The sequence below is a fragment of the Pelodiscus sinensis genome, chromosome 3 (genome assembly GCF_049634645.1).
Source record: "Pelodiscus sinensis isolate JC-2024 chromosome 3, ASM4963464v1, whole genome shotgun sequence".
NCBI classification, from domain to species: domain Eukaryota; kingdom Metazoa; phylum Chordata; order Testudines; family Trionychidae; genus Pelodiscus; species Pelodiscus sinensis.
The window spans coordinates 76,247,065-76,270,105 of NC_134713.1; the positions used below are offsets into that span (position 1 = coordinate 76,247,065).

The 23,041-nt window shown below is 43.5% G+C and overlaps 1 protein-coding gene across 3 annotated transcripts in view; it reads right to left on the minus strand.

Moving 5' to 3' along the window:
• Positions 1-23,041, minus strand: part of PDSS2 (decaprenyl diphosphate synthase subunit 2) — a 209,698-nt gene that overhangs the window by 59,808 nt on the left and 126,849 nt on the right. For all 3 annotated transcript variants that reach the window (XR_012902618.1, XM_006123168.4, XM_075923962.1), the window contains exon 3: positions 15,636-15,834. Coding sequence is in view for 2 of the 3 variants with exons in the window: in XM_006123168.4 (XP_006123230.1) it covers positions 15,636-15,834 (199 nt within the window). In the remaining variant the exon portion in view is untranslated. The remainder of the gene's footprint in view (positions 1-15,635; positions 15,835-23,041) is intronic.

A 23,041-nucleotide genomic window follows, 5' to 3' on the forward strand; every position in this document is an offset into this window, starting at 1 on the left:
CCAGACCAACTGTTGGCCTCCCTGGCCTTCTGGTATGCCTGCCCCACTTCCCTGAAGCACTGCTGCTGATTCCTATCCTACCCCTTCACCTGCATCCACATTGCAATCTTTGTACATGTCCACATTTCTAGGACTATGTTGTAGCAATGCTTGAACAGTCTCTCTTCCTACATGTCTAAGAGATCCAATACTTCCAGGAAGGAGCATATCTGGAGCACATAACTGCCTATTGGGAAGTTGCACACAACAAGGGGTAATTGATAGGTGTGCCCCAATCTGGGCAATCAAGAAAAGGGAATCAAAAATAAGCAGGGCTTTTAAAGGAGGGTTGTCTAATTTTTGGGACTCCTAGGAGGGTTGTTCAAAATTCTGAGCAGACGGATCGGTATCAGGCATTGTGGGACAGCTGTTGGAGGACTGTTATGGTAGACATAGGTCCTGTAGTATCTACACTCGCACTGCATTGACCACAGCATGTCAAGTGTGGCTCAGCATAATTTGGAGAAGTGGTGTTACTGTGTCACCATAATGGGGCTGTTATTTTGGCAGGAGACAGCTTTGAGTGGTCATGTGCAGGACAGGTCTTAGTCATTTTCCTCAGTGATGAGCAAATGTAGCATTGCAGTCCCATCCCTTCCTTCCCCTTCAAGAGTCCTTAAGTAGTGAAACTAATGTATTAACATAACTGCAGATCTCATGTAGCATCCTTTGCAATGGACTGCTCAACCAGGGACTGATGAATGAGTTTAGAGTTAGCAATCATGAAGGAGTGCTTCAGATCTCAGTAAGATGAGCCCTGCTGAACAAAAAGAAACCATGATTACAGGGCCTCAGGCTAGATAGCTGCAGGAAACTCAAACAGTGCAAGAGAAGGAAGAGGAAACACCCACAAAAATACCCTCACACTATTTGCATCTGTTTAACTTTCCAGTAGATCTGAAACTAGGCTATGATGTCCACAAATTGATATGTGGATTAAATCAGTCAAAGCTGGTGAGTCCTGAGTTGACACAGATGACATCTGTAAGTGGTGTTAACTATTCTGTGTAGACTGTGCCGGTATCAATAAATTTGAATCAGAAGAACTGTCATTTAGCATCTGACAGATGGAATCAACTAAACAGAGCTGCAGCTGTTTGTTAAATTAGAAAATCAACAACCCACTCTAATGTACCATGAGTGGCAGCATCCATGAGTAGCAGCGATCCCTGACTAAAAATGAAATGCTGATAAATCACAAAAACGCAAATATTAAGGCTCAGCTGAAGCCAATCCATTAAGGCCCCAGCCACTTTGTAAATCTGGTAAATGCCAAAAGAGTCAAATTTTATTTATTAAAAAAAATTACACAATTATGTTGTTCTATAACATTTACTTTTTACACCACAGTATACCATTACTTCTAATGCCATTCTTGATTTATAGTGCCCTTTCCTAAAAATTTGACCCACCAAAGATTATTTTTAAGACTAGCTTTACTACAGTACAAGAAGATAGGACATGTAATATATTATTCTATTTCGAGGGTACACACATCTTAATCTTTTCTAGTAGTCTTAGCAGCTGTTTGAGAAGAGCCATAGCTGATTGTGCATACATACATCCGCAGCACTGACAGCATTAATCTCACACAGATTTATTAGTCTTTTTTCACAATACAAAAAAGCAGGGCTACAATGCAGTAGGTAAAGGTAAAATACTCTCTAAGGACAAGTTAGTTTCAGTGTACATACTGGATGGGAGGGATATCTGTTTCCTTGTATGAATGTACAGATTCTTGGGGGAAGGGGAGCTAAGCTACCCAGACAGAAAACAATTTTTAAAGGACTCATTTGTGTTGTAATTCACCCCTCCCCCAAGTCAGAATCCTCTCCTGTACCCATGCCACCCACATCCCAGTACCCTGCCTCAAGTTATAACCCTCTCCTTCACTCAAACTCCCTCTCAGGCCCCACAACCTCTCCTGTACCCCAATCTGTCCCAGACCCTGTACCCCACTCCACAGAAAGCGCAGCCCTTGACCAAAATCTTGGAATGGCCCCCCATCGAAAATTATTGCCCACCTCTGACCTAAATTATTTACTTTAATTCTTGTGTACATTATTGTAGTATTTGAGATTATAATATTGTACAGTGAGGTTTAAACAGAAACAGAACAAGTTCTTTCTACTACAGGTTGAATCTCTCTAGTCCGGCACTCTCTGATCTGGCATGATTTTAGTTAGCACACTTATGGGTGTGGCCAAGTTTCCCACAGTCCCATAAAGTTTGTTTACACCCATCACTTCTGGCTCTCAATGTTCTGTGCTTTTACTTAGCTCTAATTTACCTCTAAGTGTCTTCTAAGAGCCCAGTAAGCAGTGGAAGTGCTAGTAATGCTGCTAGAAAATACTGACCTCCCATGGTCTGGTAAATTCTCTGGTTCAGCACCCGTCAAGTCCTGAGGGTGCCAGACTACAGAGGTGCAACCTGTACTGAAAGCAAGTTCACTATGCCTTCTATAGCCAAGGTGGCTTAACAATTTTCTTTTTTCAGTAATCATTTTTCAGTTGCTCAAATTTGTTTAAAATTATTTTTTTATTTTTTGTTTTAAATTTTTACCCAGATGAACTTTGGGAAAACTGTCTTTGAGCAAACAGAATAAAACTCCTACTCTTATTCTATTCTCCCCCCGCCCCCCTCCATATTTTTCCCATTATATTAAAAAAATCAAGACTTTTTAAAACAAGTCTCGCTCCTCAGCAGTTCAAGGAAGAAAGAGGGAATTTGATATGAACATCTTCCTCAGTGAGGCAAATTGCCTTTTGGCATCTAGCACACTGGGATGTACAAACAGGAGTGTTATATGTAAGACAGGAAGCAACTGTTCTGCTTTACTCACTCTTGATGAGGCCTCAGGTGGAGCACTGGGCAACACACTTTAGGAAAGATGTTGATAAATTGTAGAATGTCCACAGGAAAGCAACAAAATTAACAAACTGTTTAGAAAATCTGATCTACTAGTATAAGATAAAAAAGTAGGCATGTTTAGTTTTGAGTAAAGAAGACAGATAACATTGAGACAGTCTCAAAAATGTTAAAGGGTTCTTAAAAAGAGGACAAGAGGTAACAGGCTTAATCTGCAAAAAAAAAAAAAAAAAAAGGAAGATTTACATGGGCTATTAAGAAAATCTTTCTAACTATAAGAAGAGTTATAGACTTGCAAGAGAGGTTGTGGTATCTCCAGAGGTTTTTAAAAACAGGTTAGATTAAAAAAAACTGTCATAGAATCATCAAAGATTAGAGCTATAAGAGACCTCGTCGGGAGGTTATCTAGTACAGACCACTGCTAAAACCAGGACCAAACCCAAACTTAATCAAAATGCATAGCTGGAGTCGGCTCATCTTAAGCTGACCTGTGGCGGCGTTCACACACAAAGAAAGAAGGTATACCGGACACTGTGGAGGGCTGCCCTTGGAATTCGATTTAGGGGTCTATACTAGACCAGCTAAATCAAATGCTAGAAGATCAACCTCCTGAGCTTCGATCTTTTCATAAGTGTAAATGTGCCCTAATAGTAGGGATGTTAGATATCAATTAACTGAATAAGAACTTAGTGGTTACACGATTAGTCAATAGTCCCTGGGAGCAGGCCTCTGCCACCCCATGTTGCTACCTCTGATATAGCATATTCCTCAGTATATTGCAGAATTTGAGCGAGTGCAGGGAAAGATAATGAAAAGGTTAGGAACTCGAAAAAACTCTTCCTGGATTACAATTAAAAAACACCTGACCCCCTCCCCTGCCCTGCTCTGCTGTCTCTGATAGAGAGGCAGCAGCTTGAGGAGGGCAGCTAGGAGCCAGTACATGCAGGCAGCCAGTTTTCAAGCCAGCTACCCATGTAGATCAGCTCCAGCAGAACCACCAGCCCTCCCCTTGATGCCTCCCACAGAGGCAGCGAAAGGAGTGGGGCCAGGAACCAGTGCTCAGGGGGAGCCGACTTGAAAGCTCCTTCAAGCTGCCTGTCCACCCTGCACTGACACCTCAGTCAGACACGGGATGCCAGCACAGCCTCTGTCTGTGGGGAGGTTGGGCCCCCCCATGCACAGGGGATGCTGCTGCCCTGCCCTGCTGTCTCTGTGTCAGGGAAGGGTGCAGGTGGTGCCACAGGATCTGGTGCTTGTGGAGAGTCTGCTTAAAAGCTGGCTCCCCATGGGCACTGGATCCTGCCTCCCCCCCTTGCTGTCTCTGATACAGAGACCGTGGGGGAAGGGAGGATGCCTGTAGTCGATAGGATTAACCAATAAACTCAGTCTTATCAGTTAATCATGTAGACGACTACATGTTGACATCCCTACCTAACAGAGCTACTTGCAGGCTTAAGCCTGCAAGTATCAGGTTTTTATCACTTCCAAAATTTTGTCTGCACTAACTGTTATAGCTTTATCACACTGAATATTTTTGTTATCCATATTAAATAGCCAATCTCTTGCTGATTTTTGGATGCAATTGGCCTCAATTAACATCCTGTGGTAGGGATTTCTGGTCTGTCTATGAAATGAAAAGTATTTCCTTTTATTACTTTAGAATTTGCTATCCTTCTGTCTGACTGTCCCCTTGTTCTTGTATTGCTAGGTGATCTACTTTCTCTATACCATTCATTATTTTATATACTTGTCCTATCTTATTTGCCTTTTTATACAGAATTTAAATAATTTCCATCTGTCTTTATGAAAAGTTTTTTCATTTTCCTAACCTTTTCATTATCTTTCCCCGCACTCCCTCAAATTCTGCAATATCCTTTTTAAGAAAAGATTATTATTGCACCCAATATTAGAGATGAAGCTGGACCACCGATGTCTATAATGGGGCACTATAACATTTTACCATATTATTTTATATTTTCCATACCGTTCTTAGGGTTGCTAGATGTCCGGTATTCACCTGGACAGTCCAGTATTTGCGGGCTCCGTCCAGCAAAAAAAAAAACAGGAAATACCAGACATGTGAAATGTCCAGTATTTACTGTTTCCCTGGGACAGAAGCCCAGGGGGACATTTTCCCCTGCCGCGTCTGGTGGGGGCAGGGGAGCGAGGAATGCGGCAGAGGCATAGCAAAGGGGGGCAGCACTAGGGGGGCACTGGGCTGGGTTGGGAGCGAAGCGCACACTTCTCTGGCCCACGTGACCAGCAGAGACCCGGGAGCTGGCCACGTGATGCCTCCCTCTACACACTGTGAGCCGAAGCAGACAGGCCGGGTATCAGGAGCAGCCACTTTAAAAGTAAGATTAACTTACCTGTTCCTCTGGTGCCTGGCTCTGTGGTGGGGGGGGGGGGGGGGGGGAGAGTGGGCAAAGAGGGGAAGGGATTTGATTGGGGTGGAGTGTTCCTGACACTGGGGATGTCCGGCTCAGGGGGAGGGGGAGTGCACTGGGATGGGGGGACACTGCGGGAGGCCTGGCTCTGAGGCAGAGGTGAGTGCATTGGGATGGGAGGGATGCTGCAGGGGGCCTAGCTCTTAGGCAAGGGTGAGTGTGTTGGGATGGGGGGGGACTGGAGGGCCTGACTCTGGGGGAGGGGTGAGTGCATTGGGATAGGGGGGAGCCTGGCTCGGGGGAGGGGTGGGTGCATTGGTGGTTAGTATGTGGCTCCAAACTGGAAGGAGTGGTGCAACTTTTGCTTAACAACTTTGGTATCCCCCCCCCCCTTTTTTTTCCCCCAACAGAATTTTTTCCCGGTGTTTTTTGTTTTTGTTTTTTTTTAAATGGAAGGGTGGGATGTTTGGTATTTTTTGTTAAACCATCTGGCAACCCTAACCATTCCTTATACATCCTAACATCTTTTTTGATTTTTGGGTTGCAGGAGCATTTTCAGTAGAGTTCTTCACAGAGCTCTGTGCAATGATGCCTAGGTTCTTTTCTTGAACTACTACGGTTAATTTAGAATATTTTCAGTCAAACTAAGTTTAACGTAGTTTTTGTGTAACAATTTTCTTATAAAAAAACTAAAAACTTTAGATATAAATACAAATAAGAAACCCTAAGAGAAGGTTACCATATATTTCTAATTGTTGAGGATATGTAGCATCACCCTACATATTTATTTTGTATTATTTTAGCTTTTCTGACCAGAACTACCAGTAACAGATTCCTTTAACTCAACTTCTGATGGTCACATTTCTCTACTCTTCTTTTGCCCCTGAGAGGGTGTCTTCTAATGGTAGCCCTGGAGCCTCACTCATACTAAAACTGCAGGAGGGAGTCGCTATTTTGAAATAGGGAAATTCTTCATGTAATTCTCTCAACAAGGAACATTTTCAGTCTCTCCCGAAGAACAAAATTTCAATTATGAATAGCAAAGACAAAAAATGGCCACTAAGCCTAACTTTTTTTCTTCAAAAGCAGACAAAATTCAGTGAGTTTTAGCTAAATGGGAAGGAAGGGGGTTTAAGAGTTTTATGTCTTTTTTTTTTTTATAAAGGTGGTCTGACCCAGAGTGCTAAGTTTCTTAAAGGAATCATTTTAAAATTCTTATTTTCAACCTAAATTAACTGATTTATTTGTAAATTCTCAAAAATAAATTCTGTACACAAAAACCAAATGCTCTAATTATTGGGAAAAAGCACTATATTATTCATATGTAACAAATTACTTGAATTCCCATGTTAAGTACAATTCTCAACACAACCTTGACAATAGACCCATGACTGATATTTGCATAATACTAATGCATAAACAGTTTCTTTAATGAACCACTATGTACATAAGTTTCTGTGCAAAGGAAAGATTTACATGAAAAACTAGTAACATTTACACAAACACAAGGACTATTTTGTAAACAACATATTTATGCCTTCAGGAATACATAACGTTAACATACGGAAATGCAGTGACTATATAAGTAGTACATCTGTGCCTCTGTTTATTTATAAACAACTAATGCTTAATACAACAATGCTCCATAATGTGGTCTTGTGGTAGAATGCTGCACTGAAAGGCAAGAGTCCTCAATTCAAGCATTTCACATAGCAGGAATTGCTTCAGTGTACAGTGCCAGTCATCCATACAAAGTGGGAGGGTTGGAGGGGGTCATAAAATTATAGGGAAGAAAAACTGGGGGTATCATCCTCACATCCTCAGTCAGCACCCTGGGGAGCAATGCTATAACATATAATCCAAGTGGCCCTTTGACCAGAACCTACTACATATTGAACCTCTTTAGTCTAGTACCCTTGGAACCTGACCGGTGTCAAACCACAGAATTTGCTGAACCACGGGAGGTCAATATTGTCTAGCAGCATGACTAACACTTCCATTGCTTACTAGGCTCTTTGAAGACATCTGGGGTAAATTAGAGCAAAACAACAGCATAAAACACTGAAAGCCTGGACTGGTGGCTGTAAACAAACTTTATGTGACTGCAGGAAGATTGGCCACACCATGAGTAACATCCAGTTAACTAAAATCATGCCGAACCTTGGATGTTGCTGGACCAGGGAATGCCAGACTAGAGAGGTTCAACCTGTTCTGACATATAACTGATGTTTACAGTTTATTTTAGCATATTATGTTTGCATCATAGTATGTACAATATAAGGCTACATATGAGCAGTTTATATTACATTTATATGCATCAATCTATCCTCTCACAGACTCATGTATCAGTGACCTCAAATAGCTAGAATTTCAGATCTGGTCATGTATATATCTTCATTGCACCCTTTATCTACATAGGCATTTATATCACAGGCATCTCGGTGGTACCTCAGATGCTTTAGTGGCTGCAGCTCTAATACTGAAACAGGTTTCCATTGACTTCTCTGAGATACTCCCCTTGCAAGAGGGATATAAACGAGTGGTTGACTAACAATAAGCCTACGCTTATCGATTAATCTAGTTGACTATTCGCATCCCCCCCTTGCTGGCTCTGTATTAAGGGTCTGCCTGCGGCAGTGGAACAGCTCCTGTCTGCAGAACAGCTCCTGTCTGCGGTGGCCCGGGCTGGCCGTGAACAGAGGCTGCCCCGGCAGCAGCCCCTGTCCACAGAGGGTCCCAGCTCCCCACTGGGACCGCCCTGCGGACAAGGGGCTGCTGGACCCAGCGCAAATTAGGACTGAGCAAGACTGACTCAGTCTTGGCTCCCAGCAAGTCTGGGACCTGCCGGCTCTTACTACATTTAAACTGCAGAGTTGCAGTGGGGGTAGCTCAGAGACCCGGCATGAGCCAGGACTGAGCACCTTCCCTTATCGACTAATTGTGTAGTCGATAAAAATGTTATGGACTGTAAGATTAGTAAAATAGCTGCTTCTTAACATCCCTAGCTTGCAGCATGAGCTTCTCTAGATATAACCCTACTCATCATTATAAAAATGTCAAATGTATTTCGGCTTTTCATGCAGTTTAAATGATTGCAGAATTGCATAGGTCCTGTACTATGACACTGACCTCTTTTGTACAGCTCTTTGAGATCCGTTGATGTAAAATGAATGCAACCTGTGACTAGGTTTTATTATGTGAAAAACTTATTCTCTCATAAGTGAAACTGGGCATTTCATCTGTGCTTACACATCTGAGTTAACATTTCAAAATCAGGAGAAAGAGGATACATTCCTAAATGAGTAATTGTAATGCACTCTGAAAATTCTGAAACTTTTGTGCAACAAATATGTATATATTACCACAATCTATAGAGAGAGTTTCTGTTAACGTACTAATCCATAGCTGTAAAAAGTACCATTCACAGTTAGTCAGTTGGTTTTTGTTCTTTAAACAGAAGAGGTACCACATGCTGTCATTAAACATAATAGAGCAACTAACATTAGAGACCTGAGAACCCATCTCCCTTCAGCTGAATATCTCCCTTCAGAAGTATATCTACTCCTATGATGAAAAGCATATCCAAGGTTAAAGGCCAAGAAGAGCCAATCCTTACACGGAGTACACATATTTTTAAATCCCAGAAAGTGATATAAGTTAAATAATGAGACACGACTATCACTGCATTCAAGACTAGGAAGTTAGATATAGTTTAATTGCATAATTTTGTAACTGCACCAAATCGTATCAGTTACACGATTATTCAATGGTCCCTGGGGGCAGGGTCAGCAGCCAGTAAACTCCCAGCCCCACTCCCGAGGAGTCCCCTCTGCCACCTTGCACTGCTGTCTCTGTAAAGGTCAGTTCCCTGCACAGACTGGCTGTCTGACACCCTGCATGCTGCCTCTGATACAGAGACAGCAGAGGAGGAGTTGGGGTGGGTGAGGCCATTCTGAAGGAGCCGGTGCTGGTGGGGAGCCAGCTTAAAAGCAGGCCCTCACAAGCACCAGCTCTAGCCTCCCACTCTCTTGCTGACTCTAATACAGAGGCAGCGGGGGGGAGGGTGGAAGAAATAAGGGGTGTGTGTAGTTGTTAGGATTAACCAATAAGACCAGGCTTATTGGTTATTTACATTACTATAAGATAACATCCCTAATTCAAGAAGTGTAAATATGCCATTGTCTAATCAGATTCATATGCCATTCTATACAATGGTAAAAATGTAATAAAATATTGATTGTGTTCATCTCAAAACATTTTTATTAGACAAATCAACTGAGAATTATGTCTTAAAAACAAAAATAATGTGGTTATGGATGTCTTAACATTTTATTTTAATCATTACTGTCAACACCAATTATGAAAAAAAGCCTAGAAAAAAATAACCCAAATATGACCTGAGAATAACCTGCAATAAGAAGTCAGACTATAGAAAATGATAATGATTCCTTCCTAATACTTTTTTCAAGTTATTCTGAATGTTTGCATGCTCAAACAACAAGAATTTAGATGACCCTGGCTTGGCCTCATCACTGTGATGAACAATCATGTTTTACACTTTATCTTGGAGGAAGTTGTGCAATTTATGGATTCACAGCTGACATTTCAAGATATCTTTAGTTCAGGGTTCTTGTACCCTGAAGTGACAAAAAAAAGATCACAACGCTTGAAAATGTGTGAAAGAGAATTATGTTCATTTGTTAAAAATAACATTTGAAGGACTTCCCTCCTTTAGTCCTGAACTCTCTTAACGTCACTACAGAGATAAGCTACAACAGAAGCAAGAGAAGGAAAATTACTACAGGATTAACAACAATTCCTATATCTAATGTTATTTCAACAATCAAAGTGTTACCTAAGGCAATTACCTTGCAGCCTTTTAATATCTACAGGGAAAAGCCTACAGGAAAATAATTGACTTTGCTAATTTTACCCTTGGCAATTATAAAATAGTTCTGCATTTCATTATGACTGCAAAAATTTACATCTAATTGTAAGCCCTGACAGTAGTACAGAGATAAATGCATCAGACAGAAGCTCAGACAAGAATCTAACAGCACAATAAAATTAATCAGTAGTGATGGTTTAAATTAATCTAACATGCTTACATTTAAATTACAATGCATACAACAGCTTTAATTACTGAAACAGATATACATGTCTAGATATAGATTATAGCCTTATCACAGTCAGTATTGTTTACAATATATTCCATGTTTCTTTTTCTATAAGCCAAACTGCTTAGCTACTAACTGACAAAAAAACAAAAACAAATACAATGCCATCACTCTTACTTTTTCTTTCAAGGAACACAAAACATTATGAAGAAAAATGTCAAGGCTATTTCACACTGCACACAGCTAAAAAATAGCTGCACAGATCTGAAAATTAACTACTTTCTAAAGAATAAATACCGTATGTTGAAATCACTGCACCTGTCAAGAGATTTCTATAGCTTGCCTTACATTTTTCTTACTTTTCAAGTAGGGTTGAAATGTGAGAGAATAATGTAGTAAATCAGTTTCCATGGTGGTATCCCACTTATAGTATGTAGAAGCTATAACACTATTTAGATGTCAGAAAAATGAAAAAAGTGTTAAAATGTTTTGGCAGAATTTTCAGATGAGCAGTATGACGACTGCTTGAAAAATATAGCACCCTTTTGTACTTGTGCTTCAATTTACTATAGGTCTGATTCTTGTCAAGTCTTTACCACTGGGGTGGGGAACCTTTTTTGGGTCAGGGGCCACTGACCCACAGAAAAATCAATTGGGGGTCGCACACGAGTGAGAAACAAACAAACAACCCTCACTGACACGTGGCTCCTGACTGAGAAGGAGAAAGACGCTGCCCACTTTCCCCTCTCACACCAAAGACTAGGAGGGCCCAGGCTAGCAGATTTTGTGTGCTCCAGCCCCATGGAGGGGCAGCAAGAAGGCTGGAGTGCTAGTGCGGGCTCCCCAGTGCTGGGGAGAAGCCCTGAGCCTTGGAGGCTGGATCCAGGAAAGTCACGGGACGCATCCGGACCTGAGGTTCCCCACCCCTGCTTTAAGGGACTATTCTTGCTGGAATGCTTAATGATTTATTATTTTCTCAAAGTAGTCTCTCAATTTGAGTTAAAATCTAGGTTTATTTAGGGTTATATTCTCCTTTGATTTTCACTGAGGGTCTCATCTAGGATCTCCTGAAATGCTGAAGAACGAATCCTTAATTGATACAAAACAAATATAATTATATTAATCTTAAATCAATTTCCAAACTGTTTCACATAACAGTTTAATCAGAAAAAAAGTACTGCAAAGGTTACAGAAAATATTTCTGACTCTTTATTATTACATTTTTTCCAGATAAAAAACCATTAGTTAAGCAGGTTGTAAGTTGATTTACCTTCTCTTATACTAAACTCTTTTAGTGTTACAAATGACGACAGTACCATACACATTCACATACCATGGGTATGCAGAAGGCACTAAACAGAATGGCATCATTAGGCTCAGAAATAGCAAATGTCTTTATAACGTAACAGCGTGGAATTATTTTATATAAGATGTACATTTTTATTATACACAGTAGTGGATAGACAGATAAGTACACTTTGTGTACTACTTATATAGTAAGATTCCAAGATTGTCACTGCGAAGCCTAGAACATCTGTTGAGTCAGTGCAAAACAACTAGAGGCACATGTGATGATGGCAGATCAATTGCCACCTTATGCCAAGGCCAATACGCCTCACAGAGCCCGGGATCAGCTGGGGACTCCAGCTGATCTCAGGCTCCCGCGCTTCAAAGGGGCAGTAGAGCATCAATGCCTGCGATTAACGCGTTAATCCTTCCCTGCGTTAATCACAGGCGTTAATGTACATCAATTGACAGCCCTAATAAAAATGTGTTTAGCGTGTAGACTTTATCAAACACTTTAAAGTTGTTGCACCTATTACTCTAACTTATAACATCTGTACCCAATGTTATAAGCTAATATTTAAGTGTTTGCTCTGGTAAACATAAAAGTGTTTGCTCTAAAAGGGCATGTCTAAACTACATCCCTCTTTAGGCAGATAGAAATTGCAAATGAAGTTGGGATTTGAATTTCCCACATTTCATTTGCATAATAGAAGCCGTGCATTTTCGAAAATTGGTATTTCGAAACTGAAACTGCTGTCTAGACGCGGTTCTTTCAAAAACAAAAAAACCAAAAAAACTCCAACTTTTTCCTAAAGAACTGTAATGCCTGAAAACATGAGGTTTACTGGTTCTTTCAAAAAAGGGTTTTTACTGAAAGAACCTTGTCTAGATCATGGAGGGTCCACATTCCCCTTGCCACCCCACAGACCAGGTGGCAGTCTCCCCCTCCTCTGTCTTACCTAGGGAACTGTGTTTATGTTGCTGCCCCGCTCTGAACCAGGGCCTGGGCATTACTGACTGCGGGTCTGTGTTTTTGTTGCTGCCCACCCTGAACCAGGGCCTGGGCCTTACTGACTGTGGGACTGCGTTTTTGTTGCTGCCTCACCCTGAGTCTGGGCCTGGGCCTCACTAAGTATTAAACTGAATTGTTTTGCTACCCTGTCCTGAACCAGGGCCTGGGCTTACTAGTTGTTCAACTACTATTTGTTTGTCTTTTTTTGCTGGGCCTATCCTGTACTCCGCGCCAAGGGTTTAAAGTAGGGATATTAACTAGCGATTAATTTACAAGTCGATAGGCACTTCCAGGTTCCGTCTTTGAAATGTACAAGAGCCCCCGCTGGGGATTCTTGTATATTTCAAAGCTGGCATGTCGCAGGGAGCCCGGGGTCAGCTGGGGAGGCCCCAGCTAATTCCTGGTTGCATCTGTAGTAAGTTGAGGGTCAGTAACATGGAGTCAGCAGGCCTAAATAGAGACCTGTAACACGAAAACAGCAACAGGCCTGCAATCTAGTGAGCAAGACTTTGGTTCAGTAACACAGGAGCCAAGAAAGAGGCCCTACTGATAACTGTGTAATTATAAAAGTTAGGTTGAGCATGGAAGGACACAGGGAGACACTGAGTACAAACTGTAAGCCAAAGGGGATTAGAGGAACATCTTAATAAGAAATGTCTTGGTACAAAGACTCCCCCAAAACTAATGCACATACCAACCTAGGTTCAGGACCGAGTCAAGATTGACAGCACGAAGGATAGTAAGTAAGCCCCCCTTCCATAAGGCGAGGGGTGGTAATGAGGCAACAGAGGGTGGCAGCCTGGTACGTAAAGAAGTGATGTAATTTGTTTGTACCTGTCTATAAACAGACACTGCAGAGGGTGCTCTCCGGCCGACCTGGGGCGGGGGAGGGATGGGGAGGAGGAGGCGCACTAGGCACCTGAACGGCAGGTGTCATTGCCTAAACTTACAGAATGCACAGTACTTAACTTTGACTAACCGCTGTTAATATCTGATATATGGCAAGAGGCCTGCCTGGTGTTGGTACCTTGTCAACGCGGGCCATAGTGCCCAGTGGTGTAACATTGTACTGATCTCTGTTACCAACTGGTAGGAGCTTCGCATTTGACAATAAACCTGCTCGATTGATTTCAATCCTTGCCTGCATCTGTCATTTCTGGGGCCTCTCAGGAGATCTCCTGTGTTGAGCCAAGTGCACGGGGTCTAACACTCTAGATAAAGGGAGTACCGATTGTTACGCACACAATCATCACTGACGGAGTAGAGGTCTTGTCAGGAGGGCGCCAGGACGACCCTGACCAGACGACACTGACACTGACAGTTCAGACCACCAAAGGTACCAAGGTACAGAACACCGAGGTACGACAGCATCCCGCATTTCAAAGCAGCAGTGCTGCACTAAGTCCGGGGTCAGCTGGGGATTCCCCAGCTGATCCTGGGCTCCAAGCTGCTTTGAAATGCCCATGGAGCCCAGGGTCAGTTAGAGATTCCCCAGATGATCCTGGGCTCCTCCCAGCATTTCAAAGCAGCAGCACCAGGGGAGTCCCCAGCTGACCCCAGGCTCAATGCGGCGCTGCCGCTCTGAAATGCTGGGAGGAGCCACTGCATTTCAAAGCGGCAGCGCCACATGGAGCCCAGGACCTCCGTGCGGCACTGCCACTTTGAAGTACCTCTAACCCCTCCCTGTCTTCCTGCCTCTATTGGATAGAGGCAGCAGGGGCGGGGGGGAAGCGACTAGCCAACTATTCTGTCAACTATCCGATAAGCATTTGCTTATTGGATAGTTGACTAGTCCTTAACATCCCTAGTTTAAAGGGATGTTTATTCACCAGCTGGAGCACAGGTCTGGGGACCAGGACTACACCAGCCAGCTTACAAGGACCATCTATCACAAAGGCAATTTTGCCTGCATGGCAAGATAGATCAAAATGCCCAAGGGGACTGTTTCTGACTCCACATTAAGGCTGTTGGGTTCACACTTGATACTTGATCAAAGAAAACTAAGTACAGAACTCAAAACCAGTTTGGAGTTTATGCCCTGGTTTGTAACTGTCTGCCCTGAAGTTGGCACTCACATTCATAAGCCATTCCAGGCAGACAGACAACATGGTTGAGAAGTCTCTTTGTTTTTAGGGCATCACCAGATTCAGTCATCAATGGGATTCAAGTTCTCAGCCATTTTGGACTTTTCCACTTTACAAATTTCACCTGTATGACAATACTAGTCACCTAATGCATAAATATCATTTTACACATAAACAAATGCATATACACATATATTCTAGTTTATTCATAATGTAAAACCCTTCCTATCTCGTAAACTTTCAGACAACTGATGCGGAACAAACTGGCTACAGTTGTCCTTTAATATGAGAATGGACTTTTGTTCATAGGGCACTCAATGCCCAAAGCTATCTGGATGTCTAACAACTTTTTACAAATTGCAAAAAGGCAAATCACACCTGTGCAGACCAAAATGAAAAGATCCCAAAGAGTTCCCTAAAAAGTAGAAGAAACAGAATCCATTTTTCCTTCCAAAAAAAGGCACAATATAAAACTAAATAATTAACTATGTCTTGAACTTCACACCTGGAATGTTGCCAAAGAGTTACTGTACTGTCTCTGTTCTACACTCTTGCAGACGCAGCAGCATATATATGTTAATTCACCAGCCTTGTCTTTTCATCCACTACTATCTATAGAATCACTGTTTCAGAACATATACTAAAGCCTTAGCAGTGGTAACATTTCTGAAATATTTTGGTAGACCTACCTGGAGCAGCATCCAGCTGTCAATCCAGCTGCACATAAAATGGAACTATGCCAATTTTTACTGTGAAAAGATGCCCCAATTCAGCTTTTTCTGTTCAGTAGCTATCTAACAACCAGAGCTGTTACATATTAGAGTAATAGAAACATTTTTACCTTAGTGTTCTGTAACTGAGCTAGGCTTGTGCAAGCATTTGCTAGAAGAAAATCTCCACTCAGGACAGCTATTTTATTTCCAAACTGCATGTCCTTCAGTAGGCCATCGCAAGACTTCAGCTCACCAATGTTTACTATCCCACGATGCACCAGAAAGGCAGTGTGGATCAGCTCTGTAATCTCTGCCAGACTTCTTTGACTTAAAACAAAGATAAAATATTTATTTTTGAAGCCACAAACACAATGCAGATTATTGATAAACCATTCTACAGTTCCTCATCTACACAAGAATGTTTTATAATTGTTGCTTCACCATAATTCTTTAGAAATTGTAGTGCACAAGAAGTAATTAGAGACAGTATGATGTCATCTCCGCAATTATAACATGATACGGTCAAATCCTCGGTTTCCATAAGGAAAAATTCTTCTCCTCAGTATTAATTTTCTCAGAGAATACAAATAAGTTACTAGTCAACATTTTTCTTGTTTTAAAGACTTTTACAACATCCCTTAAAAGAAACTAGTAAGGAAACCAACCACAGAGTGCTGGTAAGGGTGAGGGAAGAAGTTGATCTGTTTAGTAGAAATTGTGGAGACTATCTACATTCCTTTGGAAATTTGCACAAAGTAAGAGATTGTGCAGAACAGTGCTCGATTAAATTTTACAAGTCAATTTTTCATTCTGATGGGCTCAATATTAGGGATGTAAAATCCCATTTAAAATGTTAACTGGCCTGTTGCGGCATGCCACAGGTGGAGCCACTAGAACAGCCCCTCGGCAGAGGTCCGGTGGGCCCGGCTGTGCTGAAGCAGCCCCCCAGCCATGGTACACCACTGGCTGCTCAGGCCAGGCCTGGCACTGGTTAACTGGTTACCTCAGTAATCATGCCAATAAGGCAATACTTACTGGGTAACTGGTTATCCCTTCACATCCCTACTCAATATAGGAGGCTCCAATCTCTGCACTGAAAAAGAAGTATTTTCTCTATATATATAGCTCTCCTTTCTCTGGCATTTTCCAGCTATGGAAAAGGAGAAATGATGTAACAGCTGTAAAAACAATGTTAAATTTTGTGGACCAGTATCAGAATGTAGGAATGTTCAGGGGAAGTGGACTACATAACAAAGTCAACCCACAGAATGGAGAGAATTGCTAAGGATTGGCAAAGAAGGGCAATCTCTAAACTGAAGTGGCACCTGCCTCTCTTTCAGAGAGTGCTTACCTGACCTTCTAGGCTACTGTACGAAGAAGAGGATAAAGGATATTTTTTCTAAAGTGGTCGTGTCTGGCAATTAATCTGATTTCAAGGACAGCAGGCACCAAAAGCCCAGACACCCTGGGGAACAGCATCCTGTCCATGGATTGCTTAGGGTATGACTACACTACAAAGTTAATTCGAACTAACGTTTGTTAGTTCGAATTAACTTTGATAGGCGCTACAGATGCAAACCGCTAGTTCGAACTTAATTCGAACTAGCGGAGTGCTTAATTCGAACTAGGTAAACCTCATTCTATGAGGACTAATGCCTAGTTTGAATTAACTAGTTCAAATTAAGGGCTGTGTAGCCACTTAATTTGAACTAGTGGGAGGCTAGTCCTCCCCAGCTTTCCCTGGTGGCCACTCTGGGCACCACCAGGGAAACTCTTCTGCCCCCCTCCCGGCCCTGGAGCCCTTAAAGGGGCACGGTCTGGCTACGGTGCCCGTGCCAGGTGCAAGCCTGCCAGCACCCAGCCAGCAGACCCTGCACCTGGCACGGCTCGAGCCAGCCACCCGCTGCCACCCAGCCCTCCGCCTCTTCCCGGGACCAGGTTGGCGGCTCCCGGGAGCCTGCCCAGGCAGCGGCCAACACTAGATACCCTGGAGGGGATGGACCGAAGACAATGTCCAACCCATCCATCTCCAGCCTTCCACAAACAGAGGCCAGGGACACCATTACTACCCCCTGGCTAATACCACTCCATAGACCCAACCTCCATGACTTGATCTCACTTCTCTTTAAACTCTGCTATAGTTCTAGCCTTCACAGCCTCCTGCAGCAAGGAGTTCCACAGGTTGACTATTTGCTTTGTGAAGAAGAACTTTCTGTTGTTAGTTTGAAGCCTGTTACCCATTCATTTCATCTGGTGTCCTTTAGTCCTTCTATTATGGGAACTAATTACGAACTTTTCTTTATGCACCCTCTCCACACCACTCATGCTTTTATAGACCTCTATCATATCCCCCCCTCAGTCTCCTCTTTTCTAAGCTGAGAAGTCCCAGTCTCTTTAGCCTCTCTTCATATGGGACCTGTTCCAAACCCCTGATCATTTTAGTTGCCCTCCCCTCTCCCACCCTCTCTCTTCCCCTCTCCCACCTCCTTTTCCCAGTCTCCCCGAGTTTTGTTCAATAAAGAGAGTTTCTATTTTTGAACACACGTGTCCTTTATTTTGTACATCAGGAAGGAGGGCTAGGGAGGGGTAAGTGGAAGGAGGTGAGGGGTATGAGCCCCCGATGGGGAAGACCGGGGTGGCTCTGCGGGCTCCTCGGGGTGGAAGCTCTCCTGCAGCCCTCCGATTGACTCCCCTCCCCGGATGGCAGTCTGCGGCAAGTGCTGCCGGGCTGATGGCTGAGTGCTATGATATGCCGAGTGTGAGCATTCAGGGCACTCCAAGCCAGGACTGCTTTGCTGTCCCTCATCGAGTTAGACAAGCGAGCAGGGAACTCCTGGGAACTGTCTGTCCGGGGTGGGGGTCGGGTTCCTTTAAGCACAGCCCTCGGCTAGCCTGAGACAGCAGCTCCACGCTGTAAGTCCTAATCTGATGCCCTGCCATCACTGCTTCTGGCCAGCCTTAACCTCGGTTCAGGGTCCACTCAATGTGGACATGCTAGTTCGAATTAGCAAAATGCTAATTCGAACTAGTTTTTAGGTCTAGATGCACTAGTTCGAATTAGCTTAGTTCGAATTAACTAATTCGAATTAAGTTAGTTCGAATTAGTGCTGTAGTATAGACATACCCTTATTTCCCACCTCTGCTCAAGCCTATGGTAGAATCATGGCATGGCATGGCAAGCAGGCACAACAACTGAATGCAAGAAAGAGAAAGACCAATACCATTCAAGGAGCAAAGCAATAAACCTCTTGTTAATTTCACAGTTTGCAATTCATGAAATTGGTACATTTAGCCCCTAATCTTGTAATTTAGAAAGCACAACCACAACTTTACTTACTAATGTCAGTGAAACTACTTAAATGAAAATAACTCACATGAGTAAAGTTATGTATGTTCTAAAATGTTTGCAGAATCAAGACCTGATGTAGCAAACATAAAATTAAATTGTAATCCTAAACAGAGCCCTGTTATGTTCTCCACACTTTATTTCCAAGGAAAGGGGTTCAGGACTGATTTATTCAGTGAATAAATTACCCCACCGATCCTTATTAATCCATGTTTAGGTTTGATTTCTGCTGCAGCATAACAGCAAGTAAGAAAGCAGAGTGGCTGTGGGGAGGTGAACTGATGTTTTCACGATATTTATTACCATAGAACAAAAATTATTCAACAAAAGAGTTCTAAAAGCTGACATTCATTATTCATTATCCTGTTGCATGCAGGGAAGTGTTATTTTTGAGAGACAAAGCAGGGGGCAAAGCATTCACCATTTAGGCAGCTAACTTCAAGACTGACATGGTTTCTCAAAAAGGCAGGGGAGAAAATCCTTCTGTATACACAGCCACACAAACGACATGGTACTGCACATATTCTTGCCTTGGGTATACTAAAGGGTTAACCAAATTTCAAGCACTGATAAAAAAAAAAGACTAACAAGACATCCCGATGCTCCTGCTGTCATTGTCAGGGCAGCCCTTGGAGGAAATGTCCATATCAATTCAATGTATCAGATGGACAGCTGATCAACATTAAACAGACTTGCTCTGGGCACATTGAGCTGAGCTACCTGTTATGAATACTAATGAGAGCCCTCTGCTCTCTACAACTGAGCTCTGCCATTTCCGACTGCTGAAGATCGCAGGACATATGGGGATCCCTAGTGACGAGCACATAAAGCTGCAGCTAACTCAAGTGACGGCTCATTTCCCCCAGCTGAAGGCAGACATTAATATTCTGAGGAGATCAGACCCGCCTCTCTGACCTCCAACTATTGAAGCAAAACGACGACTGTACCATTTCTTCATTTAATAAGCCTTTAATGAAGGAAACCAAAATCCCCTCTTTGACTTCAGCATAGCTCTCCATGAGAGAGTTGCATAAATACATGTGTCTCATACTTTCCAAAAGCTTCCAAATTTCTTTCCCCATTTTATTTTCTGTATTCAGTGAGCTCTCCAATTGTATTCTTGCTGTTGTGCGCACCATGTTACAAACATAATTTGGGGAAATTATCAGGTGTTCCCTTGAACAGAAAGCCTATTATACTTGAACCTCTGTACTCCAGGTGTCCCTAATCCAGGAATACCCATTGTACAGAGGAGGAAGCGGGTCTGTGCACTGCCACTCCCATTCCCCCTCTTCTCTCTAGCTGGCGGAATGGCAGCACAGTGACGCACTTCCCTTGAGGCTTTTCCCCATCGCTCCTATAGCAGTGGAGAAGGAAGGGGATGTCAGCTAAGCACCCCATTTTCATTTCCCTCACGCCCTGCCCCTGGAGCGCTTGGCCCCACAAAATCTTTAATCCTGTATATATTGTTTCCAAGGGTTGCTGGATTAAAGAGGTTCAAGTGCACTTATCTTCTAATCCAGTGGTTCCCAACTTTTTGTTATCGGGGATCAGGAAACCCCTTCACAAACTTTGGGCAGACCAGAAACATTTTATTTGCATATTTGCATCTTCATTATGTAAATGACGAATACACAAATATGCAAGTAAAAGCTCAGCTCCCAGTGCCAGCTCTAACTCCTAGACCTCCCCAGCCCTCCACTACTCCCCAGCACAAGCCACTGACCCCAGAGTCCCCTGCACCCAACCTCTTCAGTGCCAGTCCCCCATCCCAAACGCCTCAATACTAGCCCCCCCCACAACCTGACCCCCCAGTACCAGCCTTCTGTATCGAGCCCCACTGCACCCAACCCCCCCGAGCCTTCCCCATTACTAGCCCCTAATATTAGCCCCATCCTGAGAGCCGCCCAATGCCATCCCTGTCTCCATAGCCCCCCCACTACTAGCTCACCCTCCATAGCCCCCCAGCACTAGTCCTACCCCTAGAGCCCCCAGTGCTTGCCCTGCCCCCCTCACCTAGCCCTGTGCTGCTGCTTGCGTCACAGCGACTCTGGGGGCCGGGGCCGGGGTACACCACCCAGCACCTCCCCTCCTGCCACGGCTGTTGGGAAAGGTCTGCCCTGCCCTGCCTCTTAGCCAACCAGCACCGGGCTGGGGTGGGGGTCTCCTCCAGCTGTGGTAGAGCGCTTCCCTGCGCTGTGAGGGCCATGTGTTGTGGGGTCTCCTCCCAGCCACAGACGAGCGCTTCCCTGCACAGTGGGAGGGCCATGTGGATCCTGTCGCACAGGGAAGTGCTCTTCTGTGGCCAGGAGGAGACCCCACCCCTGCCTGGCACAGACTGGCTGAGAGCGGAGCAGGACACATCTCTTCCAACAACCATGGTGAGAGTGGTATACCCCAACCCCAGAGCAGCTGCGGCCTGGCAGCCAGAGGTCCGCGGCACAGCAATCTGGAACCTGTGTTCTAATCAATGTACTATTTTCCACCATTTATCTTGCTCTGCTTTCTCTAAATTTCTCTGTTTTCAAGCTTACTGAAGAAGATATCAGCCTAGGAGATTTTTAAAATAAATGTTATTATATATTTTTAAAAATGTTTATTGTGGCAGTACCCAGAAATCCATCTCGCTAGGCACTTTACAAACAGAACAAAAAGATTATTCCTGCCCTGTAGAGTTTATTTATATATTTAGATTGGTTACCGTTTCTGAAAAAGCCCTTACAAAAGGCTGAGAGCCCTGATGATTACATTTACAACAATATCCATCCTACACCTTATTTAACGAAGAACAATCATTTAAGTCATCCATAATACATATCAAAGCAGTACCAAATACATATAAACTACAATATCTTATCTTGACCAATGGACTGAACTAAGTTTAATTGACTGGCTCAGTCTCCAGTTAAACCAAATACAACAAATATATTTAGGTGTCGTCTGATGGAAATTTGGGATTATGGTAGAGATTTTAAAATTTTCACTCTTACATGGACCACATCTTAATAAAATGGTTCAAGAATCACTTCATCTCTCATATTTTATTTCATTGACCATTTTCCCCTATAAATGACTGTCTATGTAGAAAGGAAATAAGTAGGACCCTACCAAATTCATGACTAGGGATGTGAACAACTAGTTGACCATCCAATAAGCAAATGCTTATCAGTCAACATGCTAGTTGACTAGTCGCTTCCCCCCGACTTGCTGCCTCTATCAGAAAGAGGCAGCAAGGAAGATGGGGCGGGGGAGGGGGAGGTAGAGAGAAGAGGGTGCTTTAAAGTGGCATCAACGCATGGAGTCTGGGGTCTGCCACTTTGAAACGCCACATGCAGCCCAGGGAGTCCCCAGCTGGCCCCAGGCTGCATGTGGGGTTTCAAAGCGGCAGCGCCACATGGAGCCCAGGGTCAGCTGGGAACTCCCGCTGACCCCAGGCTCCATGCAGCGCTGCCAGTTTGAAACTCTATGGGAAGCACAGGGACAGCGGGGGACAGCTCTGGAGCTGTTGCTACACTTCAAAGTTGGAGGCACCCTTATCGACTAACTGAATAGTTGAAGCAAATCGCATTGACTATTCGATTAGCCAATTAATCAAAATTTTACATCCCTATTCATGGCCATGACAAATATGGAGTCCTGACACAAAAGGGACTTGCAGGTGTATGTGTATGTGTGGTGTGTGTGATGGTGGTCACAAGGTTATTTGGAGGTGGAGGTGTCAGAGTATTGCTACCCTCACTACTGTGCTGCCTTTAGAGCGGGGCAGCTGGAGAGCAGTAACTGTTGGATGGTCACCCAGCTCTGAAGGCAGCGCTCTGCAGGCAGCAGTGCAGAAGGCAATACCACGTTGTGCTTTCAGAGCTGGGAGGCTGGGCAGTGGCAGCTGCTGACTGAAGGCCCAGCTTCACAGACAACAGCACAGAAGAAAAGCAACACCGCCAACACCAGCAGCAGCACAGAAGCAAGGGTAGCAGTTCCGCAACCTCCTCTCAACAATATCCTTGTAAACAGCCCACAACTGCTTTTTTGGGTCAGGATTCCTCCAATTACAATGCCATGGAATTTCAGATTTAAATAGTCGAAATCGTGACATTTACAATTTTTAAACTTCTATGACCGTGAAATTGATCAAAATGGACCATACATTTGTGCCCTAATAACAGAACAGCATTTTAATGGCTAAAATTT